General features: G+C 44.3%; 2 protein-coding genes across 2 annotated transcripts; both read right to left on the bottom strand.

The window, feature by feature from the left end:
• Positions 1–686: 686 nt before the first annotated feature.
• On the bottom strand, positions 687–5,032 carry LOC128769455 (C2 calcium-dependent domain-containing protein 4C). Its single transcript, XM_053883192.1, has 2 exons — positions 4,929–5,032; positions 687–4,360 (listed from the first exon to the last, which is right to left on the bottom strand). The coding sequence occupies exon 2, from the start codon at positions 4,322–4,324 to the stop codon at positions 3,065–3,067; it is 1,260 nt and encodes a 419-aa protein (XP_053739167.1). The 5' UTR covers positions 4,325–4,360; positions 4,929–5,032; the 3' UTR covers positions 687–3,064.
• A 4,822-nt stretch (positions 5,033–9,854) lies between these two features.
• Positions 9,855–23,175, bottom strand: cdc34a (cell division cycle 34 homolog (S. cerevisiae) a). The gene is made up of 8 exons (XM_053853632.1): positions 22,785–23,175; positions 14,710–14,796; positions 14,553–14,650; positions 14,229–14,363; positions 12,083–14,146; positions 11,925–11,968; positions 10,400–10,431; positions 9,855–10,063 (listed from the first exon to the last, which is right to left on the bottom strand). The coding sequence occupies exons 1-5, from the start codon at positions 22,965–22,967 to the stop codon at positions 13,924–13,926; spliced, it is 726 nt and encodes a 241-aa protein (XP_053709607.1). The 5' UTR covers positions 22,968–23,175; the 3' UTR covers positions 9,855–10,063; positions 10,400–10,431; positions 11,925–11,968; positions 12,083–13,923.
• Between the last annotated feature and the right edge of the window lie 229 nt (positions 23,176–23,404).

Genomic DNA, 23,404 nt, shown 5'->3' with positions numbered 1-23,404 from the left:
CTTTCAGAGGCATGACTGAACCACGCAGGAGGAAAAGGGAGTCAGTAAATGCCTTATGATGTGCAGCAGTTTGGAGGCAGGAGTGTTGCTGGACCGTCTCTTTTCTGCAAACAAAAGTCCTCATGACCTTCCAGAGATTGACTATCCTGTGTCAGGTTTCTGAAGCATTAGTTTCTCAGTGTTTGTCGCTCAATAAAGAGCAACATTTGAATTTCACGCTGAGCAGTTCACCATATTAGGAGTTACTTCTTTGCTGCCTTGTGTTTTTCTTTTCATTTTTAGAAAAAAAAATCAATATTTTGTGTACAGCACCACCGTGAATGACATTAGCATCCAATTTTAAAAGATCATCTATTTTCTTCTTATTACTTTAAATTCATTTGAGCGTCATCCCCAGTGCTGCTAGGGTGTCACTCAATGTCAACCAATGACATGGTCACATGTTGGTCTGTACCTGTCCTAATGGCCGTCCTGCCCTTCCACTGCATTCAGTGCAGAAACAGAAACAGAGCATCTGTAATTCAAGGTACACTTTCTGAAAGACAGGGACAGATGGTTTGGAAATTCCCCCATTTTTTGGAGCTGTAACAGGAAAAGACAATGTGTGCTTGACCATCATAAAACATCACTCGCAGCCCATTCAGAAGAGCCAGAAAACTCTTTATTGACTTCACCCAACTTTATCAGACAAGCTACAAAGTTTACGTACAATAACTGTCATGTGTAGAGTCTGACCACACAGTACGATCAAACACGCCCAAGAGAAGTGAGACATGCGAGTAGAAACCTCCAGAGAAATAGAATATAAAAGAACGAGCAGGCACTGAAGACAGATCACTGACCAGAACCACGTCCACCAGCAGTGTCACTGTTTATATCAAGTAGAGATAGTAATATGCTACGAACAGCAGGTGATGCTTCCACAGTCCAGATAAAGGCGCAGGAGTAATTCGCAACACTCTGATGGTTTATTCAAATCTATCGCTGCCGCACACCAGAGGCTGCAATCGCTTTCGATTTCTCAGGAGGAAGAGTGAGAAAAACCTCACATCAAACCTGCGGGTGCATCATTTCTTTTCCCACAACACTCAAAGTTTTATATCCATCAAACATAGATTTTGTCAAAACATCAAAAGGCAGTTTACAAACTATACATTGAACATGCGCATCCAAACATGCGCTCTCTCACGTCGTAAGGCTTTTGGGTTTCATGCAAACACCAGCATGGTCAGCGTGGAGCTGCCGCTGGTGCTTCGCACACGTTTCCAATAATATTTATACAGTATCATAGAAACAGTAACATGCTCAGGGCTGTTAGCCGACTGCAAACACTGTGACCACGGCAGGAGACTAGTTGCATAAATATATTCTGTTGACTTGACCCTCATGTTCAGTTTTATTAGCCAGGCAAGGCGGTGCCGCAGTCGCCAGCCAATAACACTTTTCATTTGGGTGCTCGCCGCGGCTGAACACAGAGGCTCAGTTCATGATGAAGCTACTTCAGGATTTCACTGGTTCAAATATTGCAGCTGAACCCATTCGGCAAGTGAAGCACAGTTGCCTAGTCGCACAAATTTTAATCAAGGTGTGTGTGTGAAGTCAATATTTGCATGCGTTAATGGCCATATCATGAAAAAAAGGTCAAATACACAACATCACTCGTGTGTCTTTGTGAGTCGAACACCATCGATTTGAGCTACAAAGCTAAATGCTGCACGTCTTGTTGTGGTCTGTCCTGTGAAGATGCTGTCAACATCAGTCGAGAGTGAAAACTGCTATTTTTCTAAATTCATTGCTGACATAACGTAGCTGATATCAGATGAAGCACAAAGGAGAGTTTGTGTCGTGTCAATTTTGACATGGCCAATCCATGGCTGCTTTCCTGAGAGATTTTCTTTCTAAACTCTTGTTCCTGGTTGTTTTAACTTACCAAATCTGTGTCGTAACAATGAATGGATTCTTGCTACGGAAGTGACTGAAGGCATCAGCTCCTCCTCAAAAGTTTATACATATAAGTTTATATATTTACATGAGCTCTCCATAGTTTGACAAAGGTTCAGCTGAATCAGCTGTCAAGAATGTTTTCTCACTGTATTTACAAGACCAGATAGAAGTATAAGATTGAGCAGCCATTTTAAGAACAACCATCCACGCCAACTCTCAATAGGCATGACCCTGCAACCCATTGCTCTAAACACAAAAAGAACAGTTTCATTCATTCATATGACAAAACCATCACGTAGCATGATGTCAGCATGCACCTGCTAAATAATCGCCTTCAGGAAAGCAGGGGGCGCTGTAGGTCAGTTTGACTCAGTGGAGTTTGAACATGTCATCATGTCATACACTGCTCCACACTTGTACCACTGCTGGACACACAGCAGTGTGGAGCTCATGATCATGATGTTTGATGGAGGATTTTTTTAAAATATAATTTTGTAGAAGTTTTTCCTGAAGTAAGTCCCTAGACGTTTGGCTATTGTGTTGCGCTTCCCTCGCTCAATCTCTGTGGCCACTGCAGTTGCGGCTGTGTCTTTGTCACACATAGGAATATTAGAAAGGCAATATTGCGAAGATCTTACCGAGTCACTGGTAAATGGATTTCTGAGACACTGGTCAATAAGTCTGACCAGACATGGGTCGCTGTAGACTGTTGCATTTCTAGCTTAACGTTGCAGAGCTGCAGCGGAGGCATACGTCTGAAGTGTGATCTATAGAACATGCTTTTTACAATTTCTCTCACACTAGTGTTCTAACCACACACACACACCTGATGGAGGCAGCATCCACACGAGCTGCCGATTGTGAACAAAAGCCTCTTTGTGTCGGCACATGCGCCATGTGCTGCTGCTGCGGTGGCGACATTTGGCACCTCACATTATGGACAGCATGCTACACATGGTCGTGCAGAGTGCAGGCAAGGACTGAGGCGGATATGTTGTCAAGTCCCGAAAGATTGATCAGGTGATACTGTGAATGACTCGGATTATTGAGAAGTGCATCCACTGAGGGAACTCATCGTTCACCTCCTCTACTTGGTCTGATGCATAACGTGAAGGTGTGTTTAGATCCCTGACAGCAGCTTGTTAAGGGCCACCTCTCGCTCTCCCAACAGCACGTCTCTTTTCAGACTGGTTCCTTTGTTCACCACCTTGAACTTGACCGACAGGTTCTTCACCTGGACAGAGCTGATGGAGTCAAAGAAGAAGTCCTCGTTGAAAACGGGGTTGCGGCTGTTCTTGATGATGTTGCTGCGCTGCTTCTGGAGCTTTCCCGGGTTCAGGTAGACGGACACGCAGCAGTTGATGCTCTTCATGTCGAAATGCTTGTCGTAAAGACTCTGCGCCGCTCGGACCCGGATGAGAAGGCGGGACATGCTGGCGTCATAGCTGGCGCTGATCCGTAGTGTCCCTCCCTTGTGCAGGTTGATGGTGTGCTCCCGCTGCTGACTCTGGTCAGAGGACGCGGCGCTGCCGTGACAGGAAGGGACGTGGAGCCGCCGCTGCACGCAGGGGCTGGGCTCTGCTGAGCTGCACTCATCGGTGGAGAGGGAACTGTGGCGCGCAAACGTCCTCTTGGCTTTCACCACTTTGGCCTGCGTCTCGTGGGTGAAGATCTTGAGTAAAGAGGCAGAGCGGGACAGTAGGGGGGAGCTGAAAGGAGAGGACTCGGCCGAGGAGCAGGTGTCGCTCTCCCCGCCGCTGAAGTATCGATATGGATTCATGTGAGAGGTGTTGAAGTCTCCAGGATTCAGATGGTTGCCGACTTCTCCGCCTTTTCCAGGGCTTTTCCTCTGGGCGTTCGGGGAGGTGATGGGACTGGTGAGGTCCGAGTGGAAGAGGGACTCTTTACGCCGTGTGTGCGGACTTTCTTTCAAGGTTGCAAAGCCATAGGAGGTTTGAGTCTTGGCCACGTAAGGCAGGGACATCGCGGTCTGGGACTGAGGATCTGCGTTGGTGTCTCCGGCAACAACATCATCGGCACTCTCAATCTGGATGATGTGACGATTGGCTGCCCTCAGCAGGTTCTTGGTGTCTCCTGTGAGCTTGGCTACAAGCCGTGGGCTTCTGGGGCTGCTGACCTTCTTACTACTGCTGCTGGTTTGCTCAGAGGTGGAAGGCTGAAGAGCATCTTTGGGCTTCACAGTCAGAACATCTGGTTCTGGGGAGCAACTGACCAGCTTTGGGGGAATGAAGAAATCGGGGATCTTGTCAGGGGTGAGGACGTTGCTGTAAGAGGGGGCGACGCCTTTCTTATCTCCATTCTCCCCCTGACGCAGCACGCTGGTCTCCACCGACCCACGAATCTTATCCAGAACCCACATGGTCCCATCAGAGGCAGCCGGGCCGCTCTGGTGTTCCTGCAATTACATGACACGGAGGACAATAACTATCTGAGGCTTTGTCTGCTGGGAGAGCACATGCCAACAGCTGCTGCAACATCAAACATTTCAACATGTTGACTGGACTTTTATTATTATTATTATTGAATCCATAGTGTTATCTGCATATTTTTCATATTTTGAATGAAAGCAGCTTATGACAGTGAATCATTGCTATTGCTCTTTTCTCATTTAGAGATATTGATTTTTTTTTTCTTTCTTTCTTCTTGCTAAAAATAGATGCAGTTGGGGAAAATCTGAAGGAATCCTGCATCGCCAACACCAACCATGACAATGCTAGAAATACCAGAAACTGTCGAATCATTGTTATTTTAAAAAAGTATTTGAAAACGTTTTTATTTTGTTTCATTCAATTCTGACATTATTACAATCTCAGTTCAAAAATATTATATGGAAAAACTCAAAAGGAAAGTTGAGCTTTACATTCCAGCTCAACAGGTGTTACTTGTTGCGTCGCAGACAGGCTTCTAAATTCACAGACTTCAGCTGTTTTTTAACTAAAACGGAAACGTAAAAAGTCACTTACGAGACACAATCCCCACTAGTCCTTCTTTCTCAGCTGCTTCGCCTCGACCAGCGCTCCGCAGCCGGACTCCAGCGCGCGCTTCTCGGCGATGCGGCGCGTCCTCGGTCGGTCTCTGCTCCGCAGCTCCAGGAGCTTCTTTTATAGGCAGCTCGGAGCTCCAGCTGACCAATGAGATCAAGCGGAGCGTCTTTCTCCGCAGAAGCAGCCAGAATATCGTCGGGTGATGGATGAGTCTCGCAGGTCTCTCGAACCCGTTTGACCGGTGAGTGTTGCATCAAGAGCCCAAAACAAACATGAACCGACCTCAGATTTACTGATTCAGTTTCATAGTTTTGTTCAGGCAAGAGCGACTTGTACAACATAGTCGTTCAACAACATTTATTTTGCTTTTAAAACATCGCTTTAGCTGGTGGTGGCAGTCGATGAGCAACCACTTGTTGCAAAATAGTGAGCATAAATGACATTTTTGGCTTTAGCTTATTTAGGTTACTTCCCTTATATGATCAATTTTGAGAATAGTTTGTATCAAGTGCTAGCAGTGCTTTAAAACTTTATCATTATTTGGTTAGTCTGACAAAAAAAAAAAAAAAACCACAAACAGCAAGGTAGCAATACTCAGTTCAGCAACTCTTATTAATTATCATTCAGTTTCATATTACTCTGGATGTCTCGCCCCTTCCAATTACTCGTGCTGTCACGTGATGTAACAGAAAAAGTGTGGTTAATTATGGTCTGTAAATGATTAATCTATTTAGTCTCACATGAAATGAGCAGAGAAAACCCTTCAACCTGTGCTATTTTCATTTAAATATCTTATATTATTGTGGTAGGTAAAAAGACTGACACATATAGCAATAAAAAGATTCGTAAAGTTGTTTATTTTTTATAAACTTGAACAGGTGCAGCTCCAAACATGAACAAACATATAGTGAAATAATAAGAGAAAATCACTTCTGGTCGCCTACAGAGGACATTGCCGCTGCTCAGTATCAGTCAGATTTGCACCTGTGTGCACCTCACCTTGATGTAGTGATCACTCTCTGATGCAGTGATCAGTCGTAATTTCATATCTTTCCGTTGCCTTGGAAGTCTGTGCTGAGCCAAGTTGAGTTTATTTATGAATTAACTGGCTGAAAATACATGACAGAAACACAAAAACCTGCCATATACTTTCAGTCCAAAGTGTACCAGTCATATGGCAAGTTTGATCAGTTCAGTCCATAACATGTTTTAGTCATGATGTTGAACAGATCAATCCTATAGTTATTAATGTCGATATATTTTGGGTCCAATGGTTTCCTTGCATGTTACAATATACGGTTACTTTCAGGCTTTTCAAGACTTTTCCAAGCTCACTTAGCAGAATTTGTCATCCTGCAGGTCACCTGCTGACCTGAGAGTCACAACAATCCTTCACAATGCAGCAGACAACTCTGAAGTCAGTGGTGGCTGAGAAACTGTCAAAACTTAAGAGTTGAGCTCAGGCATCATCCTCACTTCCATCTATTTATGGCTGAACTTAATGAGGCGCTACGTCTGTCTGATGATGACAGAGGAACTATTTTAGGGGAGGATGGATTGGAAAGACGTGGACATAAATGGTTATTCTTGTGACATGAAGTTTTATCATCCTTTTACACATATTCCCTGCTGAAATCACGGGCGCCTGGAGAGCAGAGCGGACACAGGTTTACTCCCACCTGCGAGTTCCCTCAAGCTGGAGACCAACTCCTGCGGCGCCATATATTGACGTTGGGAAAGTCGCCTCTTGTGTCCTATGCTGATGAAAAATGCAGACTTCAGCGTTGCATATTGACGCATATTGGAAAAAAAAAAGTTGGGTTACTTTAATAATGTGTCAAATTGCTATTTGAAGCCCATCAAACGGCCGTGCGTTTTAGTCACTGCCACTTTTAGGACCGTCACTGAGGACGGGTAAAGGGTTATAAATAGGAAGGAAACCGTTCTTTCAGTCCATTGAACCGCCTGGAGGTAACATTTTACGCTGGGGTTCAACAGTATAGTACGCAAAAGCACCAAATATTATCGCGCCATCTGCTGGACAGACGGCGGAACTGTCCACCAGGAGTCAAAGTCCCTCATCGGAGTCACTTGTTTTTGACTCACCAAATGTATTTATGCCCTGCACGTGTCACTTGTGAATCACTGTGAAACACGCGGAACACATATGTGTCTGAGAGTTTTATCCTCATACCAAACCAAGACAGGCTCAACCCAAGAGAATTAACAGTTGTCAGACAAGAGATCAATTGAAATAGATCACTGTAACTCAACAAAAAAAAAACAAGTCTGACGTGTTCATTTCACTAGTTGTCGGCATACAAGGGCTAGACTGGGAATTGAATGGCTAACTTGCCTGAAGTGAAAATAATGAGCGTCCTGCACAAGCCAGTGGATGACAGGGAGTGAAAAGGTTACAGTGTCTCCTCTGCCCCAGCAACAAACGTCTTCATATAAGCTCTCCACCTGCTCCATGAAGGCTTGGACACACCAGCGATTAAGCAGCTCAGTGGCTGTGAGTCACTTGGACTGTGCTGCGTTTTCTCCAGTCCAGTTGTGAAGACAGAGAGGAGTCTGGCCTCTCACAGCGCCTGTTCTCCACAGGTGTCCAGTCGCCTTCCAGGTGTCTCTTTCATGCAGAAAGAACTCAGGCACGTCACTGATCCCCTTTTTATCCAGTCGGCTCCGTTCTTGCCCGGCAAATCCACCAACCCCCTGTTGCCTAGGAGACGACTCCTATCCCGACATATGGATCCTTCCTGTCTGAAATTAATTCACTCTAATCTTAGATTTGTACACAAAGGAATTTAAGGTGACACTATCTCAGTAGCAGGCGGAACATCTGTTTCATTTTTGTCCAGGATCTCAATTTGTCCTAGATGACCGAGGGAACCAGATCAAACCTGTGACGTAGACTGGTCACCTGCGACACCACGCTCTGAGCAGACAGTCATTTGGGCATGAAGCAGAAACTGCCTCACACCTTCATAGTGGAGGTTTCCCTGAAACGTGCAGTGACAAAATACAGGTGCCACACAGTAGTGGTCGTACTACAGAGCCCTGGAAGTGACATGCATGTGTTTATTTTTTTAGATGTGACATGCATGACTTTTTGTTTTTTATCCCGAGACAACAGTTATCTCGAGATGTAGCCGTCAGTAATATTCTGACTAGCAGAGATGCGCTGACATTTACGATTGTGATGAAAAATTTTGATAAAAATTATCTCAAGATAACAGTTGTCTCGGGATAAAAAAATAAAAGTCATGCATGTCACATCCAAAAAATAAACAATGCATGTCATTTCCAGGGCTCCGTAGTACGACCATGAGAATCCAGAATACCAACTTCAGACCCTTCAGAAAGAGAAGGCATCACAGTCCCGTAGATCATGTCTCTGACTTGATAAGGCTGGAGGTGCTATCACCAGTGATAGCACTCAGAGCAAGGATTCACAAATCGCAGTAGAAGTTCAAAGTGCTGCAAATGTCAGCGGCGTCAGTGAGCAGGATCCTCTGTCTGCTCACCTTCCATTTGGATCTGACACGCGACGGCCTAAAGGGCAACACTGTCCGCACTGGTAACAAATTCGATGAACAGTAGTATATAGGAGCTCAACGTGTGTGCGGTAAAGACTGGGGGTGGGGCGCTGGCCATATCTATGCATTCCATTCGTGATATCAACTCAAGGAGGGATCGTGGTGCGTTCCACTTCCGCTCAGATGTCTGGGACATGTGTGACGTCACGTGCTGTTACGAACAGCAATTGGAAATGAACTCTGAACTTCAGTGTGGTCACAGTCCAACAGGTTAGCAACCAAATGAACACTGCGATATTGGATCAGTTTGCTCCACCGACATACAGGCCGTGATAGCAGGTAGCTATGAAGAGCCTCTGCTAACCATGGCGACAGACCTCGGCGGTAGTTTCAAGCATGCCGTTTGAGCTTCTCAAACACAGCATTGGCGTCATTGATTCATTGACTGTAATAGGTGTCCGCACCCTCTTCCCATGAGAACCATTAGGCAACAGGTTTCCTTTAATCATCATCTACTCACGTCTGACCTTTTCATGTCCTCAGCACCTTCATGGACCTCAGTGATTCTCGTCCTCTTCTTTTTTTCCCTGGTATCTCCATCATCTTTCATCCAACATGGCCATTGTCTTTATGACTTTCAAATCAAATATTAAGCTTTAACTGAAGAACTCTTGCCCAAACTTTCAAGGATGATTGGACCCAATGCCTCATATGGAGGGTCTGCTGGTCAAAAGTCCTCTCAAATATACGAGCACAGTCCACAGCAGATGTTTCCGTGCAACTAGGCCTGAGACTGAAAACAAGGCTGAACCTCTGACGCCCGCCTTCATCAAATGTGGACGTCACATTTTTGCCATTTGGCGCTGTTACTTTGTATTTTGAAAATGTAATAATCTATTAGCCACATTTAACCTGTAGAGATAGATGACAGAGAACATCACAGGCATTTCACTGAGAAAGATGATGGAAGGAACCCGAGCATGTGAACATAGCACACGACACACAAAGCAACTGCTGAAAGAAAACCGAGTGAGATTAGAAAAAAAAAAAAAAAAGTTCAAATTTTGAGAATGAATCCAGGATACACACAATACATCTGCAATAGTGTCTCCAGGTTCTACAAGTTTAGTAATAACAATCAAGGTAATTCCTATTCAAAAATAGAAAAAAAGCCAAACGCTCCAGTATGAATATGTTGAATTCAGATCATGAAACTGTTGAACAGCGAGGGATAAGTGGCACACAGGCGTGACACACATCTCAGAAGAGCTGATGAACAGGTGGAGACCACACAAGTTACTGGTGAGACATCGTCACTAGTTCTGTGGACCTTGCTTACTGATGGGAATGAGACACCAGGACAACCAGGAATGTGAAGTGAAACCCTTTTTACTTCAAGTATGTGCATGGCATCGGAACACAGCGAACTGAGCATTTCATCAAACAAACAAAGCTTGTTTTGCTCCTGTGGTTACCGAGAGATGGGAGGACACACACCTGGCAGCATCAGTTTGTCTGCTGAATTCAGGGTGACCCGCGATGCATCTTGGTGAAGTTCACTTAAGGTCGACTAGCCTCGGGGGGAAAAAGAGAAGGGGAAAAAAGAAACCTTTAAAAAAAAAAGAGATCACTCTGGTCAGCCCAACAGTACAATGCCGCCCCCTGGTGGACACGATCAGCTGCACGCTCTCAAGTGAGGAGTGTGTCAGGAAATCCTTTAACTCTCCACCACCCTGGTTTCCAGGGTGACTGCAGGGTACAGATATCATCACGCACACTCTTCTGCAGGCCAATTCTCTATCAGTCCAAAAACAATTCGTCCACCATCGCAAGGCAGACAGAGGGGCGTGGTTCTGAGGTCCACCCAGGTCACACAGCATTGGTGAAGTTTACAGCAGAAGAGCAACTTACCTCTCACTTCTCTGGGAAATCCCTGTTCACATCTGAAAGACAAAGCAATGCAGAAGTGAGAGGGAGGTTTATTTCAAGTGACGCCCACCATTGTAACATGAAGACTGATGCTCAGGTGAGCTGCTTTCCTCTCTTACTTTGCACCTCAAGGTCATAATTCACAGTGGAAAACGTCAGTGGCTCTTGTTTGCAACAGAGCAGAGGAATCATAACATGAAGAAACCCCTAGTGAGTGGACAGATGACCACCAAGATACGAGTCTCAGGATTATCCTGGTGACACACCTGCACGCTTGGCGGATCACAACAGCTGATCTATGGAGCAGACAGACAAAGCAAACAAAGCTCCTGTGGATCAGAAGATATCAACATCTAGACAGGGAGTCGTTTGCTTTCCACGTGCAACGTCACATGTGACCTCCTTCCTTCACAGGACGAGTCCAGTGACGACGGGTTGATCGGAGAGCGCAGCAGAAACAATGGCTGTTACAAAGGAAGAAAGCATCAGCTTCCCTCCGAGTGAATCGCTGCCCTCTAGAGGCCAAATGAACTACTGCGACCTGGTGAGGAAAGAACCAGGAAGTCCTTTACGTCTTTACCAAGTGTGTGTGTGTCATTACACAACTCCTTTGCTCATCATCAGCACCGCAGTGAAACGGAGGCAAACTTGGTGGAAAAAGTGTCTCAATCACAACGTTCATTGTTCAGGGTAACACTTAAAACTACAGTGTGGACAGTCTTGCACAGCAGGTGGCGCCATATGAGCGAAGGCATGACCTCAGGGATGAGTCTTCTCCCACTGTTTCTGAGAGGAACTTGCTGCGGGATGATGGGACGACCACGGGGAAACATCCTGGCAGCAGGACCTTCAGGTGGCTTGACTAAGCAACTTCCTTATGAGATAAGCTTTATGAATGGGGCAGTTGTTTCCTTGGTGACTTCAGCGTGGTCGACCATGGTCACGGAAGACCATGATCCCCGGCAAGCCGACCAGACTATTTAATCTTGGTCAGGCCTTTTACAAATGGTTGTGTCATGATGTTGATAGTTTTTTTTTTTTTTGTTAAATTTAATTTTTTTGTTTCCCACATGACGTTCTCTTAGATGCACTTCTAGAATGAAAACATTCCTACTGTCTGCCATGCGTCTCAGACAAACTAAGAGCACCAACGCAACATTTGAGAGCTTATTTTGTCTCTTCTTAGTAACATTAAATGCTTAATTCATGGACCTTTTCTTGTAAGTTGAAGATTTGCCCATTTCCTCATACATTTCTTTTGGATTCATCCCAAGCTATCAGAGACTCAGAAAAGTTTTTTTTTTTCTTTCACTGAAGACCACTTGCTTTTACTTGGCAATCCGAAACGGCCGCCATCATCATCATGAAACACATGCACACATACAGTGTATGTACTGAGTTTTACTTTTTTTTTTTTTTTTAAGTTACGATGTTAGCATTTTAAATGCAATATCGTGAACATATATTAGGTATTCAGTCTGACGAAGATAAAGCAGACAGAACTTACAAACTGCAAATGGTCCTCACAGTTTTTCCAAGTCTTTGTGTGTCCTAGTCGAAGAGGAAAAGAGAAACCTTAACAGCAACTCATGGACTTTCCTTACACAGAACCTCAGAGGTTTATAACCAACGAGGGACAGTGAAAAGAAGGAACATGACACGTACCTCTAACGTCTCTCATGTTAGTGCTTTGCTGCTTCTGAAAGAGAGAGAGATGCAGAACTCGTGAGACCTTTGACCTCGCAGTCAAAACACACCTCCCACTGCAGTAAATGGTTAACCAAAGTCTAATAAAGATCTTTATTTCAGAATTTAAATAGATTTACAAACCATAAGAAAAAAAGAAAGTATCAACAGGACACAAAAGAAACTCAAGTGATGGTCAGAAAATCCACATGTGCATATCAAGGTAGAGATTGTAAACAGTCCTTCGACGCTAAACAAGTTCACTCAGCTGTGTGTTGTTTCCTGAGGCGCCCATTTCTCATCCCACTGCTCAGTTCTCTCCTCAGTGACAGGCCGACAAACAGATGACAACAGTAATGTGACACAAATTCATCTCCATTCACACCAGAAGGTTTAAATAAAAAAAAAAAAAAGAGGGCTGTTAACGTTGATGGTTCAATGCTCGAATTTGTCGCCTTCCGTTTTTAAAAAGCTCAATAAAGTAATGAGTTAACAAATAAAAAATAAAAACACATTGCAGCTCACACGGTAAAAGAAGCCCCCGAAATAACAAGAGAACCCTCATCCCCATCGCAACAGCTTTAGATAAGTGGACACCTTCATCCCTGGACACGTAGAGCCGACCGAACACCACGAACACGTCAGGACCGCATGCTATGGAAGAAAGACTTTCTTCTGCTCATGCTCAAGATCACCCCTCACCCCTGAAAACACTTTCTACACTCCTTTTCACAGTTTAGCTCACAATTCATCAAGTTGTAGACACACAAACGCATGCAGCCACGCAACAGCCATTTCCATTGTCTGTATGAAACAGTGTCTGATGTTGGTAGTGGTAGTTCAGTTGTGCAACAGAGCCCCCCAGTGTTTACAGGTTAGCTGCTGTAATGTTACTCATCAAACCAATACACTCCTGGATCAGTCGTGGAAGACTGAGACTCACTCCAGCAAGACAAGATGGCTGTCAAGCAGCTTCACGTGCTGCCGCAGACAGCCTCCTCTAGAGGGCGCACACTCAGCAAACGCTGATCATTCAAGCATCTCCTCTGTTCCACGGTCTTGCAGGCCAACACCAAACTAGCTCAAAGGTTGGTGGGCAGTTTGAAAAGGCTCAGAGTCACAGTTAACATGCTGCTCATATGAGTCGGTGTCAACACTGACTGCATAGGGTTTCAAAATACAGTACATTGGATTTAAGGAGCAGCAGAGCTCTTCTCCTCTCCAGCAGCATGTCTGAGTTTGATCAAACAGCACCCAGACTCCCCTCACATCTGAGCGGTGTGGCTGTAAACCAGCCGAGCGACTCCACCTGAGACCTTGTGAGCTCAGTGTCTGCCTCTGCCGGATTTTCCTGGGCAACATCACTTGGCAAAAGAAGGCAAAGCAGAGTTGTATGTTTTTTAAAAAAAAGGAGGATTTGAGGATGAGCAGGCACTCTGAAGGTCAACGCTGACGCCTGCCACACCAATACCATTCCAGATCAGTGTCACTGTTATGGCCTGCACACCATTTTCCAGTCATCTGTGTGTGTGTGTGTGTGTGTGTGTGTGTGTGTGTGTGTGTGTGTGTGTGTGTGTGTACATAAATGTATGTTGTGTGGTGTGATGCGTGTGCAAACTCTCCAAACACCAGTTAACATAATCGAGCAAACATAAAAACACCTCCGAAGCTTTCTTTTCAATGCATCAGGTTTTAGCGTGCAAACTGTGACTGCACATGTGACGGACAGGGATGGGAGGAGGGGCGAGGGTGGGGTGACGAGGAGATAAAGTTCAGTCCAAAATGAAGACGGGGGAGGAGGACGTGACAGGGAGGTGTGGTCAGGAGTCCTCAGTGCCCGAGTCGTCCTCGTCGTAGCAACAGTCCTCGTCGTCGTCCTCTTCCTCGTCTTCCAAGTCTTCGTCATCATAGTAATCGTCGTATAACAGGTTGGAGCCGTCGTCTGTGGGCGGCACTTGGGTGCGAACACAGTACTCGTCCAAAGTGATGGGGACCTTGACGCCGTCCCGATCTGCGTCAGCTTTGGTCGCCAGCACTTGTTTCCTGTGGGAAGAAGAGGAGGAGGAGAGAGATGAGCCGGGACGGAGCTGTGGCGAGTCGACAGCCGAGAGTTCGGTCCAACTACCTGATGATCTCGATGTACTCTCTGTCCTTGCCCTTGCTGTCCCGCCACTTGCGGTACATGACTGAAGCGTCCACGTTGGCTGGAGAAAATGTGTTTGGCTCGTTGAGCAGAGAGATCACGCTGAGAAGGATGGTCCTGGGAGGAAGGGAAATAAAGTTTAAAATCGTGGACCTGCGACTTTCATACAGAAAGCTAGTCAGGCGTCACGTGATCGAAGGAAAGACGACACGAGACGGAAGGTGACACTGAAAACATTGAGATTTTATTGGCAGACTATTTCAGGATCCCTCACATGGGACTCCATCACGAACAAGACTGCAGTACCTGACGTTCTGTGTGGGGTTCCACCTCTCTGAAGGCAGCTCTCCACTCTGCGGGTCGTCCACTGGCGGGTGCAGGATGGAGATGCACACATCCCCGTTCTGATACACAAAACCACGTGAATAAGAATTCCAGTTTTCAGGATGGTACAGTTAGTCACCTCGTAAATATTAGGGTGCCACATTTTGGTGAGGAAGCGGAAGGCCGGCGGAGAGTACGGGTAGTCAACAGGGAACTTGATCCGGGCCTGGAGGACAGAGGAGATGCTTGTTAGTAACAGGAGAGACTTTGGACAACTCACGGAGTCGTTGACTAACAACCACCGCGCCACACCAGATTGCCACTTGGCTCGTACACACCTTCGATGGTGGTTCAAATAAAATAAGCGACTGAAGTGTGAAACAGAGATGGCAGTGACGAATACCTTTTGGAAAAGGTTGAAAAGAACTCAGTCCAAGGAAACAGTCACCACGGTTAGTAAATGAGGCCGGTGCACAACATGGAGGAGGCTGCACTGTACTCAGTGACACGTCTGTCCCTTAACAGATTTGGACTTGGAGGTCAATCGCACACACCCAAGACCCTCGCAAATGCAAATCAATTTCAAAATCATGGGTAAAAGCCACAGAAGAGTCAAAGTCCATTCACAGTAGTGCCGCAGCAGATGTCCTAATGGTCCAAACAAAAAGCTGAGGCCAAGTTAAGGTGAGCAGGTGAGTTGGATGGATCTCAACAACAGAGTGGACTGGGTCAATATTGATCTGCACTCTGTTTCGGCTCCCACGTTCGTTCAACTCTTGCACCTAACTGTACTTTATTGGGTACAGATTCTCACGACACCCGAGTCTCGAACGGGCTACAAATAGAGAGGGGAACAGGAAACCTGTGAAGCACTAGCAATAAAGAGAATAAATTGATATATTTTCAGTAGAGCACATGACAAACTAGCAAGAAAATCCAGCTCAATTTGAAGTGCTGGATTGAAGCAGCACCTGCTGAACGAGGGGCTGGGCACACATGCTCACCAGCCTGAATGAAACTTAAAAATAGGACTGTGGAGTCATGACAAACCCCACTGAGGAGGCTGAGCGTGGAGGGCCGAGGGACGGTGTAATGCAATATGGTGCCGATGGAGGAAGGGAGGCTGCATTCAGCTGCAGAGAACGAAGGGCTTACAGATACATCAATGGGTGAGGGGTCCTGGTGGTGAAAAGGCACTGGTTGGGGGGGGTCGTCTCTCCAGCTGTCGCCAAAACTAAAGACAATCCGCTTCTCACACCCGTTTTCAGCCATTATATACCCCCCCCTCCTCATACTAAGACCACACCCACGCACTGTATAAAGGCCTACTGTGAGTGTCAACGACCCCCTCCTCATATAACATAAGGCAAACGGAGGAGGGACGGGGACACCGATGATACTCATTATACACAAGCACGTCATTCACAGCATGAAACCTTCTGCTGGGCTGCCACTGCACCCTCACATTTGCTGATTCGGCATGGTCAGCTGGTCCTCACAACAGTGAACTCTAACGGATGAGGGCGGGGGTCGATGCCACGAGTGGTCGTGGGAGGTGAGGGAGGGGCTCGCAGAGAACAACGAGGTTGGTGCACATTGTAATGCCTTTATCCCTATATGCTTGTGTTGATCTCTTTAACCCAGACAATTCAGAATCACTTAGAGTTGCTGACTTGACAAATACTGGGACATTAAACATAAAATATATGTTAGGCCTGAGGTTTGTCCATCTGTAGGACTTAACGTGGGCAGGAAATATTTCTTTGTGGCTGTTTTAGACGTGAGGATTTTCTAGCCATGTGTGAAATGACATCCAATAAAAGTCTGGTAATTTCTGGGAAAACGCATGAACAGTCAACGATTGACAGACACTGGTAAAGTGGACACCAGTTTGGCTTCACAACAACAAGACTGTAAAAGAAGGTTATGGTCTTCATGGGTTTAATTCTAACATTTGTCATTCATTTATCAAAACACACCTGCAGTACTCACAGAAGCATTCAGCATCTTATTCAGGGAATATCCATTTGAAAAGCAAATTACAGAATAGATTCTGAACGCCTCTAGACACAGGCAATAGGGCATCAAGGGAGGAAAAAATCCTGGTTGACCCTGCCACAGATTTGGCTGCTCTAAAGGACGCACAACTGCAGCCAACATTTCCCACATTACTGGCTGGCACACAGCAGCCAACCACCATGAGGAAGAATATGAATATAGGCCAGGCAGACACGCGGCGCACAGTAACTCCATGATCCCTACATCAGCAAAGATCAGTTTGACACTTGGTACACGCAGCGTGGATTAGATAATCCAACAACAAAAAGATTCTAAGCAACGGAAATGTAGTCCGTACGGGCACAGACAACTTACTTAGAGACCATTTTCATGAAAAAACAAACCAAAAACAAAACAACAGCAGTAGGATTTACCAAAGTTATCTACCATCTAACCATTTGGCCTTTGTATTGCATATGGCTAACGGTGCCGGTAGTTTCACTCCCCTTGTGAGCCAGGAATTATATGAACTTCTCTTAAAAACAATTATTGACACAGTATGTTTATCCATCCTCAACTTAGGATCTTCGAACAGAGGGGCGGGGCCACAGGCCCCGAATGACTGACGGGTCTCAGTTCTTGCAGCAATATTTGGATGACAAACTGCTGAGAAACTGTTTGCTTGAGGTGTGCTGTGGATGTGTAATGTACTTGCGCCTTCTCAAGATATGGTGGTAGAATACTCGAGCACTGGTCTGTCAATCGACCACTGTACACATCACTCACAATAAAACTCACAGCAAATGATTCAAAAGCGTTTCAGCAAAAACCAAGTGGACTCACAGCTGATGGAAATGGTTTCAAAACACGGCAAACACTTCATTTTCAAAAAGCTCTCAGAATGAGGTAGTGAATCCACATCCTGGCCTCCAGTGCAGTTATTACACCATGGTATTGCTGTCTTGCATGCCAGCCTTTATAATTGGATTGAGAAAAGAATTAAGCACATCCGAGGTCAAAAGGTGCTTTACTTCCACCACAGCAGTCAATTTCCATCCTAAAGAGGGAGGAGAAAGAGAAGGAGAAGACGTGCCTTCCCTGTGGAGAACGAGCAAAGTAAACCAGGTCAATGCAAAGACCCTGAACGGAGGGAATCATCCTGTTTCAAGTGCGTACCTCCAAACCATCTGCAGCAAAGCAAATTCCTAAGAGCATCACACACAAGCAGGTCCATCAGATTATCAAGCATTCAGGAGGCCCCAACCTCATTAACACAACTCTCAAACCACCAGGGCCATGAAGTGAAAGTAGATGAAAAGCTACATGGTATCATCAGCGATGGACCAACCTAGATATCACTGGGCCACAGTTCACCACACAGGCTAATGCAAACATTTAACAAAGACATATTTACGTGCCCAACCCATGAACATTACTTGAATTTGTCTTCTAAATTTTGACAATTCCATTGGGCAAAATGGCGGCAGTGAAGTTATCAGTGAATATCTGCAGTGACGATGACGCAGTGTTAAGACGTGACAGAGAAATAAGGTGGGCAAAGGGATGGTGGTAAATAGGTTCGGGCTCGAGACCCTAGTGTGGTCTGGCTGATGACGATGACTTCTTTGAGACCTGCTTCTTTAGATCCGTCATCAATGGGCATGTCCATGTCATTGAGCTGTTACATTTCTTTCAGGATATTTCTGTTACAAACACACCAAAAACCACCACAATCATGTCGACTTCCATGATGTGCTACCCATTTCTAATTTGTTTCGTTGTTGCCACTTTGTTATAAAAAGTTTGATCATGTGAGATTTCAACGATAAAAACAGATCACTATTCTTATAGCACGGCACCCCTCACCTATCCACACCGACAAAAATGTTTAAGCCAAACAATGTTGATTTCATGATCTGTAGACATGGCTGAAGGAAGAACTATGATGACTATGATGAGAACTAATATTGCTACCAATTTTATTTAGAGTGAGTAGATCTCATCTGAATGCTTGGATAATGCGCGTCGTGTCAGTGTTTCCCGGTATTTGGTTAAACCCACTAAAACTCTGTACGCTTGCGAATACGGAGCCGGTGAATATGGCTTTTCTGCCATATAGTTTGGGGATTTTCTGTGCGTGCTTGTGTTTCTGAACGGCCTGCATGGTGACGTCGCACATAGTTGCAAAATTGTGGCCAGACGGTGGATTTTTCTATTTTTTAAAAATCTATTTTGGGAAATTTTAAATAATTCTGAATTGTCGCAAATAAGAATTGTGATTCTTACATGAATCGATTTTTTTTTGGCACGCCCTTAATGCATATGTAATCTACGAAAGCAAGCACTGACTGTTCCTTGTATCAACAACACTGAAAGTGTTCCAGCCTGGAGCTAAAACGGTCTACTGTGGCCTCCCAGACATCTCTGTTCTCAGCAGGTTCTGCTTTCATAGAGGCACAACAGTCTTTTCCTGATCCGGTCGTTTCTCTATTGCCTCATTTTGCCCAGCTCTCATTTCAGTGTGACACAGCCAGAGGGAGAAACTCGACACGTTGGGTCCGGTCCTGTCGAAACCTCTGCAACTGGGTTTGGTTCTTCTGCTCTGAGCAAAAGCTAAATGATGGTCTTTTTTTTTAAAACCCTGTTCTGTGAGGTAGTTAGGCAGTTGTTAATTTACAATATAAACATCAGTCAATGTTTAGCATGATAAAAGAAGAACTCTTTTACAAGTCGGGCAGTGGAATATCAACTAAATAAGGACGGAAGTAATGCTTAATACATTGGAAAGAGAAGTTCAACAGTTCTCTTTCCAATGTATTAAGCATTACTTAATACATTGTAACAAGTAATGCTTAATACAATGTATTTAGCATTACTTAAGACATACATGTTCCTTAAGTGGTTAGTAAACTACATCTTCAGGACACACCTTACAAACATTTTATTTTCAACCCGTTATAAAAAAAAACTAAAAACAAAACAAACATATTTATTGCTGTAGACTCATTTGAGTGAGGTTTAAAAAAATGGGGCAGATTAAAGTCCCAAAAGTAAAATATCGGAATATCTCCTCACAGCTGTTCGTTGTTGACTATAGTCTAGCTCTTGATGGCATGACAAAATACTACAAAAAAACTTGGCAGACAAATAATGCTTCCACGATACTATAATAAATGAAATGAAGCCATATATACTACTGTTCACAATTCAAATATGGAAATTTTAATGGCAGCCCATGTGAATGAGACGATGATTGAAAATTGTTTCAGAGCTTTAAAATGTCACTAATAGATGAAAGCTTTCTTTCAGCCCACCTTAGTACTGAAACTTGCAAACAAACTGAACAATTATGAAAATCTTTTTCCATCTTGAAACCCTGAGAAATCAATGCATGAATGGACGATCTTGAAAGCCGTACATCCTGAAGGCACACAGACACACTGCTCTGCTTCATTCATGTCCTAGAACCAAAATTGGCTCAGACCCGACTGGCCATCAGCCAGAAATCACTCGCAGCCAGAAGAGATAGTTCACATGATAGGACAAAAGACAAACACACGGTGAAACATCTGACTCAGCATCAGTTAATCGCCAACTTGTTTCCAATGCACTTAGTTGTTCTGTCTGCAACCCATTTTACTGATGACACATGAAGGCGTCATGACGGGTTGTTTGTCACCAATCAGTTTCAAACAATATGGCAAACTGGTTGGATGGAAACCTGGTCAAGAACAATGAGTCACATCCAAGCGGCAGATTTCACAGTCAGGACGTGCATTCCTGGTTCGACAAAGGAATCCTGCACACAGCTCTGTCTACAGTGGCTCGGCCCAGCTGCCACTTGTGTTTACAGTCTCGAAAAACACCAGAGGCAGAGTACAAACTGGTTTCTGAGGCAGTGAAATCACAGTTGTGCACAGAGTCGATCACTCTATAAGGCATGAAGTTGCAGGACTTTTCTATCCACCAAGTAGTAGGACACCAGGACACACAATAGAATCTGCCAAGTTGATTCTCCCATCTCAATACCTCAGCTATTCCTTCACAGCACAGTTGTGTAAACCCTGATTCAAAATTCCAACAAACTGGACGGATGGTTGCAACATACCTAATGATGAACATGATTCATTCATGATGACAACCTACTTCAATCTGAAATGGGAGACAAGTGGGTTGTTTCAAAAAACATTGTATCAATGTAAACACACTTCATGTATGTTCAGATACACAATGTGTTGTCTCTGTGAATATGTTTGACATGTGTACTTGACAAGCCTAGAACTGCATGTGCAACATAATTAACTGCAAATAACTACACCATGAACTCTTGCACACATATACTGTATGAAGGGAATTAAAAGGTTACCACTCGTTCCTCAACCAAGGTGAGAAAAAAAAATAGCAAGACCGTACCAGTAGAATGAGTGCATGCATCACCATGTCGCAAATTATTTAAAAAAAAAACAAAAAAAACAACTCACTGCACTGTACAGATAAACACACTTAAGAATTTGTCCTTCAAGGGGACGCATCGTTCTGTCCAATGAGATAAGGACAACGTCATAGCAGCAGACAACCTTGTGCAACAGGCTTTATATTGTATTGTAGAGATTATATTGAAGAGAATATTGTAAGGATACAGACAGAAATGTGTCAACAGACATACAATAACAAGGATGTTCACATGATTATGCAGAAAGAGTTTTGAAAACATTCTCAATAGTGAACCACCATCGATCACCAAGCAAGTACTCTGACACAATTTTCTCTCAAGCATTCCATCATGGATGGTCTTCAAGCCAAGTGTATTATGGGGTAGCAAAAACACTTGGACAACACAAGGCCATGAACTGCAAACCAGGCTGGCTGATATTTGAGTGATTATTAGAATAAATTCACATCTTACGTTTCTGTCTGAAGAAAGGAAGAAAAATACGCCTGCTGTCTACATAACCCGAACTATATTTGTTTGGTTTTAGATTGAGAGTAACCAACCGCCACTGTGAGATTTTAGAAAAATACATTTGGAGAGAACAAAACAATTTGTTTGCATCACGTATTTGTAGTTAGAGTAACAGATAGATTATTGAATGAATTATTAAACAAATTTAAAATAAAGGCTGCCTTGCATCAGAACAAAACATTTAGAAAAGGCTGCGAATAGAGACTTCACAGTGGCTCAAAACAAACCTCTGCCTCAACTTCTGACGGGTGAAATGTAACTTCCTATTATTTAATAAGTTCAGGGTGCCAATGGAAGACACAGAAACACCTTTTTCTACAGTAGCTAGTGGTGCATCCAGGTAAGGTGTATAATAGAACACAGTGAATAAAAGTAACATGGACACTTACATGGTCCTAGCTGTCCACCCAATTGTCAAAACATCTGGTGCTTTTAGTATTTAAGAGCCTTTAAGTGCATTTATTGATTGCTTGGCTACAGGATGTAAGCAAGTTGTTTTCCTGCCACGACACAGATGAGAATGTGATAGACGCTCATACGCGTTTACGTGCAACTGAAAGCATGTAATGTCGGAGTATGAAAGCAAATGCGTCAAAACAATTGGAGGTTCATGGTAATGTCAGCTCCATAAAGTCTATAGTTGATGTAAATATATTTGGAATGCAGAACGTATGCTGTACTAACACGAGGCCGTACGGTTATTGGGATTTCGAAGTCAATAATAAGCCTTGCTCCAATCCATTTCCTGTTGGTATTGTGTGTTGGGGATAGCACACAATCCACAGCTAAGACTGACTCACCCATTTTATTTCAATGAATCATTTAATGAAATGACACAAACCAATCTGGACAGATGGTTGATTCATAACAAATTAAAGGACATCTGACGTTTCGCATTAACAAAATAGCTTGACAACAAAGGACTACAAGAGTAACTGGTTATCTATATGTGCCAAATACAATACCACAAAACACATTATCCTTCATTACAGCAACCACTTCAGACTCAAGTCGAATAAACAATGTGAAGAGGTATTTATTTCCTAAATGTTGGTGGTAGGAAGACATGTTAGCCACATTAGCTTCGTTTACAAAGCGCTTTGTTAGTTTTAAACGCTTAACGATGGTGTCACGAATAATCTTTGACCCCCGTACAGGTCTTCCTGAGGGACTGGATCAAATGTGGGGCAATATGAACCATCTTAACGGGCCAGTAAAAGAACAATGGGTGCATGCTAACATTAGCCACTCACCTTAAAATAACCACCCTCGTAGTGCGTGTTCGGCGGTCCAAATATCGCCACTTCCCAGTTGTACATGTCCGACTCGTCCACCAAAGTTATCTTGAAACCTTCCACCGGCTCATCCTGCAGACTCTTCATCTCCAGCATGAGTGCTTTCTGTGAACTGGCTACATGATGTCCATGCTGAGCCATATTCCAACTACGAGCCGTGTAAATATATCGGCGACCCACCACAGCTGTGACGGCGAAGGACAAACCGAACTCAGTGGAAATGACAGCACCGTATGGGGAGAAGACCTCGGTGACGGGACGTCGGGGGTTGTCTCTGTTTTTGCGTGTAAAGTACTTTACAAAAGGCTGTTCACACCGCTGCCGGAGCGCCGTCGGCTGTCTTTCTCTGTTGTTGTGAACAATCGCGGGGAGGTCCATTTAAGTACTGAGTTGAGAGCTCACTTCCGGTTATTTCTTTCAGAATAAAATTCACAATACCTGACACCTCTGCAATGGGAGAAAAACTCGACGGGTTATGCCTTAAACCTCAAATTATTAAGATAACATTTGGTCCTAAATCTTTCTCTAAAATCATATTAAAAGATGTAAAAGCGATGTAAAAGCAAAACCAATTCTTT

The sequence above is a fragment of the Synchiropus splendidus genome, chromosome 1 (assembly GCF_027744825.2).
Source record: "Synchiropus splendidus isolate RoL2022-P1 chromosome 1, RoL_Sspl_1.0, whole genome shotgun sequence".
NCBI lineage: Eukaryota > Metazoa > Chordata > Actinopteri > Syngnathiformes > Callionymidae > Synchiropus > Synchiropus splendidus.
The sequence above is the reverse complement of the archived record's forward strand: the minus strand, read 5'-3'. Positions and strand labels throughout refer to the sequence as shown.